Source organism: Solanum lycopersicum, chromosome 1 (genome assembly GCF_036512215.1).
Source record: "Solanum lycopersicum chromosome 1, SLM_r2.1".
Lineage (NCBI taxonomy): Eukaryota > Viridiplantae > Streptophyta > Magnoliopsida > Solanales > Solanaceae > Solanum > Solanum lycopersicum.
Window position 1 is genome coordinate 77,232,988 of NC_090800.1, and position 19,963 is coordinate 77,252,950.

At 35.4% G+C, this 19,963-nt stretch overlaps 2 protein-coding genes across 3 annotated transcripts; one reads left to right on the top strand and one right to left on the bottom strand.

The window, feature by feature from the left end:
* Positions 1 to 1,802: 1,802 nt before the first annotated feature.
* On the bottom strand, positions 1,803 to 12,120 carry LOC101251026 (proline-rich receptor-like protein kinase PERK12). Its single transcript, XM_004229301.5, has 7 exons — positions 11,430 to 12,120; positions 7,688 to 7,740; positions 7,556 to 7,601; positions 6,604 to 6,681; positions 4,916 to 5,023; positions 3,086 to 3,165; positions 1,803 to 2,314 (listed from the first exon to the last, which is right to left on the bottom strand). Exons 1-7 carry the CDS (start codon positions 11,979 to 11,981, stop codon positions 2,203 to 2,205), a joined length of 1,029 nt encoding a protein of 342 aa, XP_004229349.1. The 5' UTR covers positions 11,982 to 12,120; the 3' UTR covers positions 1,803 to 2,202.
* Positions 12,121 to 13,471: 1,351 nt separating this feature from the next.
* On the top strand, positions 13,472 to 19,920 carry LOC101251321 (protein N-terminal asparagine amidohydrolase). 2 transcript variants are annotated; one of them, XM_019215427.3, is made up of 10 exons: positions 13,472 to 13,655; positions 14,357 to 14,542; positions 15,806 to 15,870; positions 15,958 to 16,057; positions 16,164 to 16,202; positions 16,302 to 16,487; positions 18,464 to 18,642; positions 19,081 to 19,200; positions 19,308 to 19,509; positions 19,647 to 19,920. In XM_019215427.3, exons 1-9 carry the CDS (start codon positions 13,599 to 13,601, stop codon positions 19,450 to 19,452), a joined length of 1,077 nt encoding a protein of 358 aa, XP_019070972.2. In that variant the 5' UTR covers positions 13,472 to 13,598; the 3' UTR covers positions 19,453 to 19,509; positions 19,647 to 19,920. The 2 variants fall into 2 exon arrangements, with proteins under 2 accessions (XP_019070972.2, XP_019070973.2); XM_019215428.3 differs by lacking the exon at positions 16,164 to 16,202 and having other exon boundaries at positions 13,499 to 13,655.
* Positions 19,921 to 19,963: the final 43 nt, after the last annotated feature.

The following is a 19,963-nucleotide window of genomic DNA, read 5'->3' on the forward strand; positions in this document are numbered from 1 at the left end:
TTAGATATTTTAAGTAAATATGGACACAAATTAAATAAAAAAATTCTAGCTATGAAAGGAATTATTCTAACCATCCAAATCATACAATTTTATTTTTTTACAAATGAATTATTAATAACATTTTCTATTTTTTTCTTTCTCTAAACACAGACACACATATTAATTAATTAATTAATTAATGGGGTGGTGACACTTTCTACACGCTATTGGGTAATGATTTGAGAAGAATATAATTTTCTTAGACGTTGAAAATTTATTTGACCAATGAGACATAATTCAAACCTAAAATAATTAATAATAATCCGTTGAATTACATGAGAAATTAATGATTTAAGGTAAGAACTTTGTTTGTCTGCAGCCACCCAACAATCAAATACTTTTTAAACAATATTTTGTTGCCAACAATGTCAAAGATTTTGTGGGAGTGGTTAGATTGAGATCATTATACTATGATTACAAATATTATTCTTCTTTTTTACACCGACGATATAAAAAATATATTATTAAATTACCTAAAAAAAATAATTGTGTATAATCGTTCATAATAAATTAAAAGGAATTAGTAACATTGAGAAATAAGGAATATAACCTAGTAAAGTAAGAACAATAATAAAATATATTATTATATTATCAGTGTATATAATATGAGCGTACGAAATATTGAAAAGTTCAACAAAAATTTTGATATGTTTTTTTTTTATATATAAATTGTTATGCGTATGTTGGGTAAGATTTTGTGATATCATTTCTACCACCATCTTTGAATTAAAATTTGTTGCCCTATTACGACCTCATTAAAAGGCAAATTAAAATGCTTACTAGGTAAACATATTGTTGTCATTGATTTTTTGTACCTCTTGATAGAATTTACGGGGTAGGTTGATTTAAAATCGAGATATCTCAGGATTGTTTTCGTAGGATTAAACTAAAGACTATAAAGTTAGATAATTTCGATTAAGTTGAAAAATTATTGAATTCACCTAAATGTGATCGCTCCATACTTGTGGGGTTCTTTGTGTTTTGGTTGTTGAAGAAAAAAAATTATAATTAGTGGCTCATAATTATTGAGAAGGGGAAAAAGTATAAGTTGGATTCACAAGACTTTTAGGAGATTTCACATGTCAAAATGACAAAAAAAAAGAAGAAAACATGCCTTGTTGATGAAGGAATTTGTTGAATATGGCAGTCTTTATCTTTTAGTAGTAGTACATATTTTTCTTTTTAGCAATAGTAATCAAAGTGGTGGCTTTGTATTTTTCCAGTCATGATAACAATTTCACATTCTTTTTTCAATCTTTACTTTTTCAAATTGAACCAAATGAGAATGAAATAACTCAAATCAAGGATAAGTCAACTTCTTATTGTGGCAATTTTTCTTAAATAAATAAATAAATAGAAAGGGACTAAGATTTGTTGATTCTTGGAAGGAGCAAAATGGTAATAGTGTAGTTGTATAAAAAAAAAGAGAAAATAGTCACCACGCCAGAATTAATTGGACCACATAAAAGGGGAAGAGGATTTCATTGTTTCTCCAAAAAAAAAAAAATTTCTAAAAGTACCTAACTAATAGAAAGCAGTGAAAAGTAAGTAACTCCGTTTATGTTCGAATCAAATTGTATCGTCAAATCTCGCTATAACAATATTTCATTCTATAACGATGTTTATTTGTATATATGTAAGACTATTCTATCGAGTTTTTGTTATTTCTCAACAATACAAAAGATTGTTGATGGATAGATGAGCCACCTCCAACTTAGCATAATAACACACAGAAGATTGTTTTTGTAAAAAAATATATCCAGTGGAGGGCAAGTTAAACCGAAGATTAAATATCCAAAATTCTCAGTTAAAATACACAGCCAACATTACCAGAACTATTAAATTTTTTAAGTGAATGATTTATTTCCTAGCCTAGCTATATCATTACCTCCTATTCTAATAGCGACACAGGTGATACTGTTGAATGACATAGCAGATAAAATAATTACTAGCTAACAAGCAACAACACTAAATTACCCTACAAAGCCCGCCTGTCCTACAGGCGCTAATTGCACCCTATTACACAATTTTGGCCTCAATGTCAACAACATCGAACCTGAGCACTCCTCAAAGTCCTTGAGGATATATATGAAGATGAAATATGAGCGCACCAGCAGCGTGCGATGAGAAAGCCTAAGGACCAATAGGTGAATCTTGAATAGTTTAGTTTCCAGAAGCTGGATCGTTTCTGAATTGCTGCTCTACCATTGGAGGGAGGAGAAGCGCAAGCCTGGTTTTGTATCTTGCAATGCGTCTAAGCCTTTCTTCCCTTAATCTGCAGATTTTCCAAGAACAATGGGTCACTTATATTTATTCACCAGTAAAAAAGTCCTCAACCAATTTCCGATTAGTCATCAAATACATATAGCCCTTCCCCTACCCTGGAGACAAAGGAAAGGAAAAGAGACGGGAAATAACTGCTTGAAGAATGGCTGTGGGATATAATGAAGATTAAAATAACGGCTATGAATCTCATCACAGTTCATTATCAGAGCATCAGATGCAGTATCTAGCTGTAGCTGGAATGAAGACCAGATCAGTTTGTCGGCCAGATCTCCTAATTTCTGGGCTGAAGGAGGTCATTATCGAGATGGCCAATACCAGCCACACACAGATTTTGTGCAGTAGAATAATTGAATACAAGGTTTCTGTTGTTCAATCTCTTTCTTAAGGTGTCTAATTCTGCTAGCATCTCAAGTTAAGGGTGCAGAAAGGGGAAGAGTTAACCACATGATTTGAGATGGGCCTACTACTTTTTTTCCTTTTCTATTTAGATTAAGTGTCAAATTTTTTATCCATTTATCAAAAGAAATTAGTCCCTAGTGAAATAACCTTGGGATTTTGGGTAAAAGAAAAACATTATTGTCCTGCTACACTCGTGGTTTTCCCTGATCTTAACAAATACCAAGTACCAAAGTGAAGCTATGGGCACATTTCCACCTTTGGGGTGTGTGTGTGTGTGTGTGTGTTTGGAAAGAGCTCTATCAACAAGGAAATAGTTATAGCATTAATAACAAAAAACCGAATACCAGAAAATTTTTATTACCGTGATCTAATCCTTTTAGCACGCTTGACATGTCTCTGCAAAAGTTCTTTCGGAGATAAATGCTCAACAGATTCCCCAGCCTGCAAGCAAGTAAACAAAAAGAATCACTTGTTCAATTCTATAATTGAACACCAATTGCCATCTCTAACTACCCAACTACATTGAATAAGTAGGTACATCTCTACAGACTACATTCCAATCCAGGACATGTGAATCCTAGCACATAATAGCAGACCAGGAAATTAGAAATGACAAAGCAGTGAACTTGAGATATGGTTAAAGCAACACCCAGAATTATTATTTTTTCGAAAGAGATCAATGCCTTTGTGGTCATGCTGAGAGGAAATATTCAGATCAAATTTGAAACAATTGAACTTGCTCAACCTTAAAACATATATATCATGTTACATATAAATAAATTAATAGGGAGATGCAACAAAATTAATATGGAGCTCATGTGGAATGTAGTAGAATTTCTGAAGTCTTAAAACTTCACGAGAGGAGATACAAATGGATAATGCCTCTTGGGACCCAACATCTCATCCATCTCTTAATTGATTGAGCTGCTCACATTAAAAGAAAACTTCCAACCTTTGATAAAAAAAATTATATCATGCACACCAACCAATCCGCTGGGAAGCCTATCCAGCTCAGGCATGGGTCCGAACCACGTTTAGTAGCTGGAATTGACATCTTCAGACTGTTACGTCCATGCCTTAACCACTAGGTCATCCTCTAGGGGTGACAGACATTCCTTTGATGAAAGTTAACAGCCAATTAAGGAACTGAAGGACTTCAATATAACATGAAACATACCATACTTCCATACTTGCAATTCAAAACATTGGAGCATATTCAAAAGATTGGTTGGGGAAAAAATACTACTCAGGAACAAAATATTGCATTCAACTTGGAACAATAAAAAAAAATGTCCATATGCAAATAACACTTCATTATGTACAATTTTTTGAAATGTGGTGAATTTTATTTTATTTATACAAACCTTTCCTTAATATAGAAGTTCAAAACCTTATTTTATCCTAAAAGTTGATAGGGATGGGAAATTCACCAATTTCAGTAGTAGCATAGATGAAAAACTGCAGTCCTACAATTAGATGGATGGTAAAGTAAAAAGTTCGAGAAAGTAAACCATGGCATAGTACAAATCATTAATCTTATACAAGACATCAATAACAGTCTGGTAAGTTCAATGATCAGCAAGCAGTAAATATGGTCAGTACTCCCGATTCTAGAGCGAATCACACGTAGGAAGGTGATGTACAGTAGGATAGATTCATATCCTTTCAAAAGATAGATTGTAGGATAGCAACAACAGTAACACTAAACAGAAATCGAGAAAGATTTGGATGGAAGTGAATTGATGCGGAAACGGAAGATTAGATGGGAAAATTGAAATTAAAAATTACTAGAACGATTTGTCATGTAGTGAAGTGAGGATACCAAATGCAACTATTAACACCTGCTGATTCAGGGCTTCCACAAGTGAGGACCCTGACAAATATATTTATTGTAGGTGGCATTCTTGCACCAAGAACACCTACTTTCTTCCCTCTCACCTCACCACTCCCTCCCTCAAATAAGGAATCTAAGAATGAAGTAAAAGATCCTGCCCCAATTATGATTAACATAAACATAAACCATGATTTACTAGTAAAATGAGTTCAATTCCCTCGCCCATAGCAATCATTCCCCATGTACTTTAGATTACAAGACAAACAACAATGGCTAAATTATTCCCAAGCATCTAATCATTCTGGTACAATCACATTCAAACTTTCACTCACTAAGAAGATAAATTCAAGTGCTCACCTCTTCCTCTTCTTCTTTATCTCCCTCCTTTTTCACAGGAGATTCAGCATCTTGTGGAGCTAGTGCCAAGGGTCTAGGAAGAGATCTTACCCCATCCATGTATTGGGACTGCCAACGAAATGTAAAGCAAATTAACATTAAAGGGAATAAATGCTACTTAAACATAGAAAGTATTTCTTGCAAAATTTCAAAAACCACACTAAGAAACTCATCTAGCACCACAGTTGCATCATATTTTCAAGAAAATTTAAATAATTAAGACAACAAATGCAAGACCAGGGAGGAGAATCAGCAATAGAGAAGCAAGAAGGAATCGTGATCTGAACTGGTTTGAGATCATAATCGGTTTCAATTTCATCAAATGCCCTCTCCTCTACCCTCTACTGTTCACAAAACTACCTTTTCCTCAAAATACTACTTCAAATAAAAAGAAAAGAGAAAGGAACAAAAACAACTATAATCCTTAGTTAAGAACTTAAAAGGAACGAGATTTGGCTGCAACTACTTGAATTGGTACTGGTTTTGAACATTCAGATCAGGTCAAAAATAAAGTAATATAACTTGAAATTATGTAGCTATACTATCTAAGCAGAATCAGGTATATGTTTAAATTTTAATGAGAAATCTTTTAAGAGCTCTACCCTCAGGTATCCAAATAAACTCATTCAATTTTGAACATCTTATAAATTCTAAAGTTGCTAATACTTCCCTCGGTGCTCTAGCATTCACATGTTTCTCTTCAAACCTAATACTATTTTCACAATAATGTAAGGGAACTTACATTTTTCTTCGACATTGTCACAATAACAACAGAGCTAAGGTGACAAACTCTCAAGTAAATTTACAGTCGACGGAGATGGAATTAAACTACAAATCTCGAAATGCATATGTTGGAAGAAGTAACAAGTAATAATTCTTAATTAACAATTCCATAAAGAGGTTCGTGATGTTTCCAAGTATAGTTAAGTCTTCAATGTTTTGTCATCTTGGAAGATGAGCAGTAGACTGGTTTTTTCTCTATGATTGTTATATTTCGGAAAGGGAAGTTTTCGTCCTTGGCTTTCTATAAAATATATTAGGTAACATCACTTGAGGTCATCTATAGTAGGGTTGGCAAAATTAACCCATGAAAACTTGGCCCACCCAATCCGTCCAAGTTTGGGCTGTTCATTGACCTGCCCATTTATTAGCTCAGTCGATCAAAAACAAATTAGGTTGATATGTGTGGCCACCAAGTTGACCTATGAGAAATCTTATCAAAATAAGACTTTTTTTGCATGTTATAATATATATATTTTTTGTATGACCGTGGTATCTGGGCCAACTTGTCAGCACCTCGACTAATTCCATGGGACACCTGCCACCTCCCACCAGCAATAGGTAACTCTGTCCCCCAAGGCCTATTGCTGGTGGGAGGTGTCCCATGGAATTAATCAAGATGCGGACAAGTTGGCCCAGACACCAGTCGTAAAATTTTATATATATATATATATATATATATATATATATATATATATATATATAAAACTGAATCTGTCCACTTTTGACTGTATCTATCACCAAACTCAGTTATTTTGTATACGAATTGAGCCTGAAACCTTAAGTCACTCAAGATACTGCCAAAAGAAAATTAATACTTCAAAAAGAAAGCACTAGAGCAATAAATAATGATTTCTAGTTGAGCAAACCTGAGTGTCATCTGGAAGCCCATTCCTCAACCACGAGCGACAGAGGGTGTAGAGAGAAGCATTATCACAAATTCGGACCTACATCAGAGAACAAAGGTAAATATCATGCAGTAAGAACATGTTTCTACAGAAAATATAGGGGATGCAAGGAAAGCACCTATACCAAAGCTAAGCAGTGAAATGTTAAAATGAGGACATGCTAAACCACAAAGATCCCAGTTTGCAGAAGAATTAATCAAAATTGCTTCACAGATTGAACGCTCATCAACAAAGAAGAAATTGGGGAAAACTGATAAGAGAACCTAATGTTCTGTCAAGTCAAGGAAGTAGATGCTTCTTTTCTAGTTGCGGTTAAGTTGTACATAATTCATCTCAAGCAAACATCAACTTAATATAGAAGGGTGCACACTCTCGGGCAGATCTTATATACATTGTAAGAATGCAATCACCAGACATAAATAATAATATCACCTCACCAGTAATGGGCTGTAAATCAGGAAAATAGATGGCTAGTGTTACATTACATCTTAAATTATCTTGCCATTGCCCTTTGACAATAATACCACATAAGACAATGAAAAACCACCACCGAGACAAATCAGAGAAATTTAAAATAGTAGTTACACATTTCCAAGTGAAAAAAGTTTCTTATAATTTCATTGTAAAGGTATATTACATATCACACACACAAAAAAGAATGTGTCGGGGCCTTCTCCATAAAATTTAGATTTGGTAGCTAGAGAAAATATTATCTACACAACTTTATGAAATAGTAGTGACGAAATAGTTAGCAGATATGTCAAACTCCAACATGTTTTTCTTCTCTGCTTATTTTTTAGGGCAGGAAATGATTTAAGATGACTTTCATCTGTCAAAATGATGATCATATCAGGCATGAAATAAAACATGCAGTATTTCACAAATCAAACTAAACAGCAAAATAGGCACTTACCTTTCTGTCTCTGATTATAGCAAAAGTTTCATCCTTACTTCTGTCCCTACCGCAAGCAAAATATAGAGCTCTAAGAATTTCCATATTAAACATACAAGGGAAACAGGAAAACTAAGTAAAAACCTATATTACCTCTTGTCTCTGAAACCATTACAATCTGAAAGGGAAGGCTGAGTAGAAGCAATCTGGAACACAGAAATGTAGCAAGCAGAATCAGGACACAAGGAAGGTAACAAAATTGTGTATAAAATAGATCTATGGAACACACTAAAAGAATGTAATTTCTCATTTGAAATTGCAGCACTGCATTACTGAGATAGGTCATTCAAGTAAATCTGCAGGACAATATTGCCACAAAGCATGAAAACAGTGAAAACAAGCTGCGGGAACACAAGGACTAAAGGGCTGTTTGGAGCAGCAAGAGAATAGTCGGTTAACAGAAAATAAACCAAGTTATTTTCGGAAAACAAGAAAATTCTCTTCCCAATACTTGCAAGCCTTGTCTGGGGGTTCATGTGCGAACCCTTTTTTATTCCCCTCTGCTTCCTTGTACTGATTATACGAATCGAGCCTCAAATTTTGGGGGGTTACGTTGAAATTATGTTTTCCATTCACCCTACATTTATTTAAATTCCAAAACACATAACTAAAGAAGTTTAGCCGTTTAGAGAATATTTAAGAGTCTCCATATGTAAGGCACAGCAAATATTTTTTGAAGATTTCTTTCCAAGAGACAAAGCCAACACCAATCTTCTGAAATCAGATCCAGAGAAGCATTCGTTTCTCAAGTAGAAACGAAAAGGCAAAAAAAAAAATTATTTCCAAAAAGGAAACAAAAACAGAAGGTTCTCAAATCAAGAAACTACTTATGGTAGGATGTATGCTATTCTTCCAATCCAATGCAAACACAGTCCACTTGACAAAATTATTTTAAGAAATTCTCAAGCCACTTGCAAATTGGTCCCACATAGTTCAGTATAGCGAGGAATCCCCAAGAGTTAACCATTTTTGGTAATCAGCACATACACATATATCCTCAGAACTTTTTTTGTGTCAATAATAACATACTTCCTCTTTCCCCACTGCCTTGGTTGTTGCTTGCTCCCTCCTTTTTTACTACTGAAAGATCAATTTGACCGATAAAATGAGATTTGACAAAACTCATGGGTATGGGAGACAGAACGTAAGAATAAGAATGTTACAAAAAAATTGTGGTCGTGCTAGGTTGAGACTCATGAGTAGCCTTCATTCCTCTTCACTCTGTTTCTTATTTATTGGAAAAGGGCGAAAAATGCTCCTAGACTATCGAAAAAGATCTAATTATACCCTTCATCCACCTATTTCGCTGAAAATACCCTTTGATTACCTTTTTCGCTCATTTATACATTTATGACTAATGCTCAATGCTTATTTGAAAAAGTTTATTTAAATTCTGTGGAATTTTATTATTGATCCAATTTTAAACTCTAACCCCAACTAAATAAATCCACCCACACAATTTTCTGACTTACTCAACTCAAACACTAACCCACACAAAAAAAGGTAAAATTTGACCGTAAAAATCATTCTCAACCATTTTTGCACAACTCACTGAGAATGTTGTTGTTGTTATTGAAACATGATAAAATACTTTTAGCTAATTTTGGGGATTTACTTCCCCACTTCAGATAATCAAAGGATTACTCTAAATAGCTTCTATGAGACACTGCCTCGTCCTAGACGAGAAAACAATACCCCCCCATCCCAATTTAAGTTTTTACTTTCCTTTTTGGCCTGTCCCAAAAGAGTCTCAATCTATATTTAGTAAGTTTTCCAATTCCGGCATTCTGCATAGTAAGTTTAAGCCCTCAAGTTGTGAAGTACTACACATATTTGATTTAAGACCACAAGATTTTAAAGACTTCATACATATTTAATTTAAGATCGCAAGATTCAAAAGACTCCTTTTGTTTCTTAAACTTCGTCCAAGTCAAACTAAGACACTTAAACTGGAACAGATGGAGTAGCATTTCCGGAACCAAATCGATCCATAGTCTTAATATGAATATTCGACAAATTACTCAATTAAACTATTAAACCGTGATGCGGGCCGTATACACCTCAATTAATCCATTGGACAACCCGTAACATCCCACAAGACGACATGCCGAGCTATCCTACGCACCAAGGTTGGAGCAGATGCACTTACATTGGATGTTGTAGTTGGGTTTTGAACTTGAATCTCCGGATTGTAATTCATATACTCAACTACTTAATCATCCCCTTGAGACTAAATGAATTTGATGCGTCTCTAAACTGTAAAGTACATCGATTTCACGATTTTTAAATTATTTGTATTAGAAGTGTACATTTTTTTAAGGAGTTGTGTTTGCATAGTTGAATGTGGCCTTAAATTTTGGATTCTGACCTTGAGATTATCTCTCTAAAAAAAATTAACTTCAGGAGTTAGCACTGGGCTTCGGCCAGTTCTGGCCATTTTGATCTGTGGGCTGAGGTTTGAGATGCAAGGGAGCAGCTACAACCCCCCATGGAAGTGACAACACCAGCCCATGAGATTCATAAGTTAATACAGGGTTCATGCCTCCATTAAAGGACTATGCAGCTACAACCCCCCATGGCAGTGACAACACCAGCCCATGAGATTCATAAGTTAATACAGGGTTCATGCCTCCACTAAAGGACTATGGTAAGATGGTTCATCGCCTAGGGTCAGGTCAGCCCACTTGCCAGGTTAGCCACAAGCTTACTAACACACCTCATTGAAGAAGCCTGAAGCTGGCTTTGAAATTCCAATAAGCTTGACAAGATTATCAAAAAGGTACAGCCTATGGATTATGAACTACAACTCCTTTCAAGCTCAATGATACACCAAGGGTTTTCTCGTTTCTCAAATAGGAAGGTGGCGTCCGCAGATACCCTTCATCAACCCTCCTTGGTTGCTGCACATGGTCCCCTTTGATGTAATCAGTAGCCATGATAAACATGATGGCTCAAAGAAGAAAATCAGTTTCAACAGAAACTTTAGTGCAAAATGTGCAAATCTGGCAAGATGTTGGGTTTATCAGATCCAAATTCCTGAGTCCTAAATATAAGGGACAACCATTTTTATAGGCGGGATGAGTGATAGCATGTGAAATTTCTACTTTAAGCTCCCGTGGTTGACCTAAACATCGGAACTGGGTTAGCAGTTAAAAGTTGTGTTTCCTTATATGAAGTTCCCCGAGATCAGTTAGTTGCAACAAGCCACCTGAGTGATATCACATCCCTATGAGCTCATTGTAATTCCCTAAAGATGCACTAGTCCGAGAATGATCACGAATGGAGAACTGGTTACTCTACTATTTCAAATATTTCCCTTTTTTCCTTGTTTCTTTCCTCTGATTTTTCCTTCTTCTTTTAATTGCTTTAATAAATGCAACATGGTACTTATTGAGTGCAGCAAAGAATACATAGTCAATATACTTTTTTTTTTAAAAAATGAGTGGCTTTAATAAGTAAAAGTGAATCACTGAACAAAAGCACCAATAGGGAAGAAACAAGTTACAATGACGCACCTGGGAATTCACAAAATTCAAACCTATCATATAAGGAATTTTGATAATCCGCCCAAAATGAGGCTATTAATGATTTTGTAGATACACTAGAGGTAGACAAATTGTATACGATTAGCTCAGAGGAGTAGGAGTTTTTTTGCAGAAATTCATGTGTAACTAGAGCTCTGTCGGTAGCTTAATTCTTTTAACACCCTCCATACAAGAAGCATGTTGATTCGTAATTTACAATGGTTACCAAAAAAACGCTTATCTAATAAAATGCGAATTCAACCATCAATTATCAAGATAATTAAAGTGAGTATTAAAATAATAACAAAGACCTTGTTATGCGAAGAACTGACTACTGGAAATCCCTTAACCGCACCAGGCAAGACACCACTCGAAGCCGCAGGACCAGCAGAATTGACAGTAGGAGACGATCCAAGAAGAGCGTGTTGTAAATGACTCGGTCTAACACCCGCAGACTGACCCGAACCCGGATCCATCTGATTCACCCCAAAAACTGGTCTAGACCCGAGGTGGCTAACAACTGGCCGATTCGGGTAATTACTAGGTTTGGACAAAAACCCGCGGCCGGAGGAAGCAACTGGGTAGAGAATGCTGTGGAGATGAGGTTGAGAATCGGGATTAGGAGGTTTTAGTACTAATTGAGAGTAACCGGGATTCGATGAGGGCGGTAAGCGTTGGGTAGATGGAAAGTGAGAAGATTGGAGGGAAAAAGGGGGATGTGGTTGTGGGGTGGGTGGTCTTACAGGGTTAGAGAAAATTGGTCTTGTGGGTATACCGGTGGTTATAGCTGCATCGGCTGTGGCGGTGTTGGTGGCGGCGGTGGGCGGAGGATCCGGCGGAGCTGGTGGGGTAGAGAGTGCCATGCTTTGGTGTTGGCGGGGAAAACTTTTGGGTATTTTTATTAGGGGGAGAAGAAAGAGATTACTCACAATTTGATTTTGAATTGAAAGTCTTTATCACTTTGAAATTTAGCAACGGTGCGGAAAAAGTTATTAACATTACAACTTTGACGAGTATACGACACCGTTTTTGTATGATCCATATTATTGCATTTTGCACTTCAAGTCCCTTGTAACTTTTGTGGAAGTCCGATTAAGCCTTCTTTTGATTTAAAAAAGAAAATTAATTTTAATATGTGTGATTTTTAGGATTAATTAATTTAAATTCACTTTTTGGACTGGAGTTGTAGTAGTAGGTAAAAGCTTAAATGAATTTATCTACTTTTGCTGAATATTATAGTGTATTAGAAAATTTTAATGATTAATTTAATAATTAAATTGAGCTATAATTTTAATGATAAGTTTTGAATCAATAAAATTGAAGTTTAGATTTTGCTTGTTATCACGTCAGGTAGATTTGTTTAAAGAGACTAATGTGATCTCTACCAATAAAATTTTGTTGAAATTATGATTTGAATATAATAAGATTTTAATTTTTTTGGCACATTATGTTTTACAAAGGAACAACAATAATAACAAAATCATTTTCAAAAGGTTCGAAAGAAAAGTAAGACTGTCATGTTAAAATGAAAATATTCGAGAAAAGAAAGAACTAATAATAGAGATATTAAGGATAACTAAAGTAAAATAAATAATAGTACTAATAAAATTGATGCATGAGATAATGCTAGCATATTAATAATAATGTTGATAGCAAAACGGATAACAAAATTTAGGTTAGGACCTTATTCTATCACTTTACTATCGACTAGCAATCTACTAATCTCGCCATTCATGTCTTCCTATCTACGGTCATGTCCTTGGTGATATATATTTATGTCACTTTGTGTTGAATTACCTACATTCAATTCTTTCTCAATTTATCTTTCCCTTTCCTTAAAGCTATCATCGTTTTATACCTCTTCGCTAGGACATTTGTGCTCATCTTTTACACATGCTCAGATAATCTCATTTTCACTTCTCACATTTATCCATTGTGGCGAGAGTTTGTATATATTCGTTATTGCTCTTTTCTCTTCTAAAATGCATGCACATCCATGTGAGCAATTTTATTGTTGCTATCTATACGTTTTAAACATGTAAATTCTTAATTAATCAATACCTTCACCCAGTACAATATAACAAGTCTAACAATGACTCCATAAAATTTATCTTTAAATTTCGATGATACTTTCTTATCATATGAAGTAAAACACGTGAGGGAAACTCTATATCATTCACCACCTCCAATACAATGTGTATCATTCTCTTCATTCCTGAATTATAAACCCAAGATATGTATGTTGTATATAGATTTGTTAAATCTTAAGTGTCTATTTGTATACATTTTAACATAAAATAATATAAATATCTATTAAAGCTAAGTTAAATGATACGATTAGGTATAGTTCCGACTTTTATATTTCATAAAATAAAGGGAAGTATTAAATTTTACCTGGAAAAGGACTCGAATAAACATAGGAAAAAAGAAGGCAAAGTTTTACTCTTTGCCACTTTACTCATCTCTCTGCCAACGCTATAATGATCTTCGTAGCTGGAGCTCCTTTATGTACAGATTCTTCTTCTTCATGTTCCCAGGTATCGTCATCCTCGTTTGTTTGTTTTTTTTTTATTCAAATCCAACTTCAGGTTCAATTCCAATCTTAATTAAGGGCTGAACTGCACCCACATAGTGCAGATGGTACAGTTAATCCCTTTTCTACTACAGATAACGTGTCTTCTGCAATGTATATGATTGATTTTTAGTAATGGTGTTGCAGTTTAATCGTAAAGACTCCACCTTTTCCCCTTTTGATTGGGTTAAATTTGTTCATCTGCGCTAAGTTGATAAATCATTATTTTTGAATTTCGTTTGCCCTTAGAATTGATGTGGTTAAATAGAGAGAAAATGATAAAAAGTGGTAAAAGAAAATTTTGATGAAGAAAAGAAGTTACAAATTTTATTAATGCTTGGGCAAAGAATGCCCCTTTATACAAGATGTGTACCAAAAGCAGAAAACCTTCAAAAAGTTATGGACTTTGGACTGTTTTCTTGATTTGTACATTGGACCAAAGAGGGACTGCTTGGTTTGGACTGTAACATCTGAATTTGTCAGATCTTTTGTTCTAGACTTCTAGTTTGTTTGATCAGTTTTCATCAATTGCTATCACTGTGTAGTTATTGTGCAAAAACCTATTGTGATATTCGAGCTAATTTCTTTTCTCTGCATTACAAGGGATACAAAGTCTTCTTTTCTGTTTCTATCTAGCTACTCAATAAGAACATCTGATATGAACAGGGACATGACATCCTGACGGATTTGATGAAGCATCCTGTTCTGGTATCTGCATCGTCTTCATTTAATGACGTTTCAGAAAGGAAATTCTCTGTCTGTAAAGATTCTAGTCCTGGTATATCAAGACATAATAGATGGGTTTACATTTTCCAGAGAGAATATGCAACGGTGGATCCTGCACTTGTCGATGTATGTTCATGCTTCATGCTTTCTTTAAAAATCCTACTGAAATGACTTCTGACCTTGTTCCCCACCATTCTCCAATTTGTATTTCTTCTTTCTTTTGTCATAGTTCTAGACTTGCAGTTGCATGAGATTCAATTTAAAGTAGCTTTTCTTGTCTCGTCTGTCTTTATCACCCACTTCTTGTGCCACAAATCATAATGTGTCTGATTTTTCTGCATAATACCTAGTCTGTCTAATAGTTAGAGGAGGTGTTTCATATAAATATCATGTTAGCACTATAAAATTCGGCAAGGCTGTGACTTAGAAAGTTTTTGGAAGGCTGTGACTATCTAATGGACCCATTGCTGCATGTGAAAAAAATAAACTATGCTTGGAAAAAGAAAAGTAGTAGACCATATATTAGTTGTAATAGTTGAGAGTGTAATTGCCTCGAGGGAATCAATGCATTTTGATGGTCAGGTTGGATATTATGCGGAAGGGAAATTGAGTCCTCAATCTGCCTGATTGTAAAATGCACTATGTTATTCTATACCATGCACCGTGCATATATTCTTAGTCTGAAACTTGGTACGTGCAAAATAATTAGAATAATGGTTGTCATTTCTATCTTGGAACTGAAGTGTCCATTATGTTAACGGTTAGCTGATTCAAGTGTTTCGTGTTAGGACTTGTTGTTTTCCTTTTCAAGTATGTGGACTCTCTTCTATACACTTTCCTGATCCTTTCTGATTGAAGTATCTTTATACCCAATACTGTGAATTTGTAGCTATAAAGATTCATCTCCATTGTTGGTATGGTTCTGTCCAACCTCTTTTTGCTGGCCAATCTGTGCTCCACACTCATTCTTATCATTTTCAAAAACCTCTTTTTTATCATCTTGACATACTTGTCATCTCGTGATGATATTCTAAAGATTTTCTCTTGTCATAATTAAGAGTTCTGTGAAGTTATTCTTCTTTTGGTTAGCATTTCTTTCGACTTTTATAGCAGAAGTTGGAGGGATGTGATTGATTGTTGGTCATGTGGTTTCTCTTGAATGTATTCCTCCTTCAGTTCGCTTCATAGGTCATTTATGTAAAAACAATTCTAAGTCACTGAGAGTGGTTGCCGTTTCTGTTTGTATTTATGTTAGAGCAAATCTTTTGACCATTCCATTTCTCACACAATGCTGATCTACTACAGTACCTTAAAGATTGTTAGCAAGTTTTTCAAAATTGTCCACTCTTTTCTGCTGTTCTAAAAGATCTCCTATGTTCTTGAACATAGGTGGTAGGGACGGATGAGGCAACAACTTGCGTAGGCATTGTCATAAGGAACCAAAACAGTGGAATGTAAGAGGAACTATTTAGACAAAAAGACATCACTAATTTCCATTCAGGTGTTCAAGTCTAACTATTGTGATTGTGACTTTGCTACAGGACATCTGTTGCTCACTTGGATTCACCAGATGCTGTTGATATTGGCCTGGCACAGATGTTGGCTTTTGTTGTCAATCAAAGCTCTGATGTCATGTTGGATGTATTCTTCTCTAATCTTTATGTTAAACAACATTTGCAACTAGCTTCTTTTTTGTTATCTATTTTTTTTACTGTGGATGCCGACATTGGAAGTGCATAATATGCAGGTTCATCTAATTGGTGGTTTTGATGATGCCTCGCCTGAAGTCAGGCCAAGATCCTTTTTATTCTTTGATTTTCAAAAGAGATAGTGAGTCATTTAGAGGCTAGATAATGCAGCTGAATCTGTTGGACTTCTTGTGCAGCATGTTAATGGTAGTACAGAAAGTCAGAGAAAGTTGGAGGGCTATTCCTTTCCTTTGTGTAAGAAAATAGTTGACAGCCTGGCAAAGAGTAATATGAAGTTTCAGATTCATACACTCCATGTTCTTGGGCATAATACAAGACGAGATTCTGAAGGAATTGCATACCCCATCTTCACTGGTTTCCTGGTAAGGTGTATTTTGTATTTCACATTAGTTTATATCGTTCATTATCAGGGAGGGAAAACTTAGTGGTAAAAGTCCTCCCCCCAATCTTAAGGTTTGGGGTTTGAATCAATAATGATGAAAAGTAGGAAAGGACTGTCGCTATTCAATTCCTGGCTAGGGAATTGTCATTCCAGTACAGTAGTTACAATTCAACATTCCAAGTTGCAATACCACTTCTGAGCTACTAGATAAATCATATACATTTTCTGATTTTTTTTTTGTGTAGACATAACTTGTGAGGTATCTCTAAGAAATCCGAGTTCCTTAGATGTACTGGTTAAAGCCTGTATCTAGACCTTGAGTGAAAGACAAGACAATTATGTGAGACAGTTGCGAAATTCAATTCTTTTGGAGGAGCTAACTTTTTTGTTTTCTTACTTTTTAATGGAAGTTGTTCAGTAGTTAAATATCCTTTATATTACTCTTATCCTAAAGTGATCTCCAGCTTTTGGAAAGGGAAGTCAACTTTTGAGTTAGTGCCTATGACAACCAGACGTGGATTTTGAATTTGGACGGAACATAATATACATATTCCAGTTGGTGCCATTATTTGAAACTAATAGGAAGCCGTGGAACAGTGGAAGCATGTTTTTGATATCCATTATGTGAAACTGAATAAGATAAAAGAAGAATAGAGCTTGAACCATAGATAAAAGATCTGGATAGTTTTTTTTGTTCTACATTAATTGGACAGGTTGCTCTAGTTAATTACTTAATTCTACGAACTGAGAGTGAGAGATGGGGTTATTCATGGTGAACCTTAAGGAAATATGAGAACCACCTGGAACTTCTTACTGACTGCTAACCCAGGTGAGAGACAAACAATAGCCAGTTGGAAAATGCCAAATAAGACCATATTTAGTTGCAAATATAGCTTAAATGTCAAAGTTACCTATTCAAAAAAATATTGCTTAAATGTCTGTGCTGGCGAAGATCAGCGTTCATCTCCTTTGACTAATCATAGTAGTGTGACATTATTTTTCATTGAGGGAGGGGAACTCATTTATTACGTGATCGACTCAATAACTCACAATTGACCTGCTGACTAAACATCCCAACAGATGTTGATTGATTTGTATTACATCACTCTAGGAATATAAGACTTTTGGATTCTACTTTGAATAAATGAACTTTTGACTTTTGGTACACCAATTCTATGGCGGTCATATCAATTGGATTCTTGAAACCAAATGGTCATCTGCAGGGTGAGATGAATTGGTTGAAGTTGAGCTCCTTGCTTGTGAATTCTTTTGGCTTTGTATATCTATTGGTGCTTGATGCTCACCGTTAATATCTGTAATCAGCAATCAATCTGTTTGACATTCCTGTCATTTGGCACAACTGTAAATAACGTCTGTTATCTAATGAACTGGAGATTGGTGGTGTATCTATCTTAGATGAAATGCATGCTTAAATTAACAAATTTGCAGTGAAGTAACAAGTGTGAGGTTGCATTTTACTTGTCATCCTACTTTCTGTCTTTGACGTGATTCTGCTTAGTATTAGGGAAACGTGGGAGCAGACAAAGAGATTGCAGGCTTAGGCCAGTAAGGCTCATTGTTCAAATTGGGTCCTCAGATGTATATAACAGAAACTCTTGATCATTAATTCTGGATGGATGCCAATCTAGTGGTTGGTATTCATGATGCATGAAAGGGAGAGAATTGCGACTACTTACATTGGTTTTAAAATGCACACACGTATAGATGGAAAGTAAATATTAGTTACCGTGTCCAGGAGAAAGAGGTATTGGGTTTTCGTTTCATTTCTTAATGGTACGGTTGGACACAGGCAGGCTATTATGTTTTACCTACCCATTCTCTGTGTGCCTCAATCAACAGAAACGATTTGTTGGAGCAGAATTTTCTCAGTATTCTACAGATCTTCTTGGTTAAAGATTCTTAATTCTTTTTTCTTTTTCAAATTCATTTGCTCAGGCGGAAACTGCCACTGGGTCTATTATCCCGGCAAACTTTGATGCAACAACAAGATGTCCCGACGAGGTTGTTAGGAGAATACGAGTGACTGCATCTTTTGAGGACCCAAGTTGGAAAGGAAGATTACTTGAGACATATGATACTCAGACTGATCAATTCGTGATTGCTCCATGCACTTGGTAAAACTGCTTACTTTGGATTTCTTACTAACTCCTTTTGGCATTACCTCGGGGTGTTTAAATATATTATCGTGTCATGTTATTTCTCAGTTTATTGTCTTAATTCATTGAAGTTGTCATCTAAATTTCTTCTGTTTATTTCAATTTTATTTAGATGAATGGTGAGAACAATTTAAAGATACACAATCATGTAACAGCGACACTAGTGGGCTTACAAGAACTTGAACTAACTTCATTGGGGAAAAAAAAAGGGATATGAATTAACTATCAACTTATAGAACCTAGGTAATTGGCACAATTCGTATTAAAAAAGAAACGTTGCCATCAAATCCACGATCTCTTGGTTACACACTTTTTTATTTTTGCTTTGCCACTTGAGCTAGGCCTCTTTGATGTTTTAAACTCATCTACTAATGGACTCCATTTTTTATACCATAGGGGCATGCACAAAATGTATATTGCCTTTATGCTACAGAATTTAACTGACCAGGAAATCCTTCTTACGTGTTCCACCTCTCCTTCTGCTGAGGCTCCAGATTTCGTGGATAACCAAAGAAGGTACTTCAGCATTTCCACAATTACGACACTTCAATCCCTTTCCAGGATCACGGATTTGTCAGCGTGACAGCCACGTGAGACATCATTTTAACAAATTCTTTCTACAGGCAGTGGGGCTATTTAATCCAACACCCAGATTGGAGGGAAACATTCCCTTTCAAAAAGCCACGTATATTTCAAAGGACAGAAGATAAGAGTTGGGTGAGGCTTCAAGCAAAATCTAGCAGCTCATCTTATCCATACGCTGATTAAGGCTGTTTCGTTCAAGGGACCAGCTTGGGGAAAAGGGAAGTTGGCGCGTGTTTTATGGTAAGTACTAATGTTTCTCTTGAGGCTGTGTGGTAGAACTGAAAAGGGGTAAAAGTGCGTTAACTTTCCAAATTACTTCCAATTTTACTTGGATTAAAAAGCTCAAGGGTGATATTTCCCCTCTTCAACTATTGCAGGTTAAATCAGTTTGTCTGAATCGCCTTGTGTCTGTGGAGAAGTGCAGGAGTCAGAACACACCTAAAACTTAGCTTTTAAATGTTGTATTGACAAATAAAAGCTTGAAAAATGATGAGGCAAATCCTTTATTAGATTAGCCTAGGACATTGCTTGACAGGATAAAGGTAACAGTGACTTGTGTTCACATGTTACATTGATGAGCCAAAACTTGAAATTATTTGGCAATTTTTTCTGTCTTATTATTTGTTCGATACAATAATTGATTTTCAGATAGTATCATGCGACTCGGCAAATCCAGAACTAAAAGGGAGGAAGG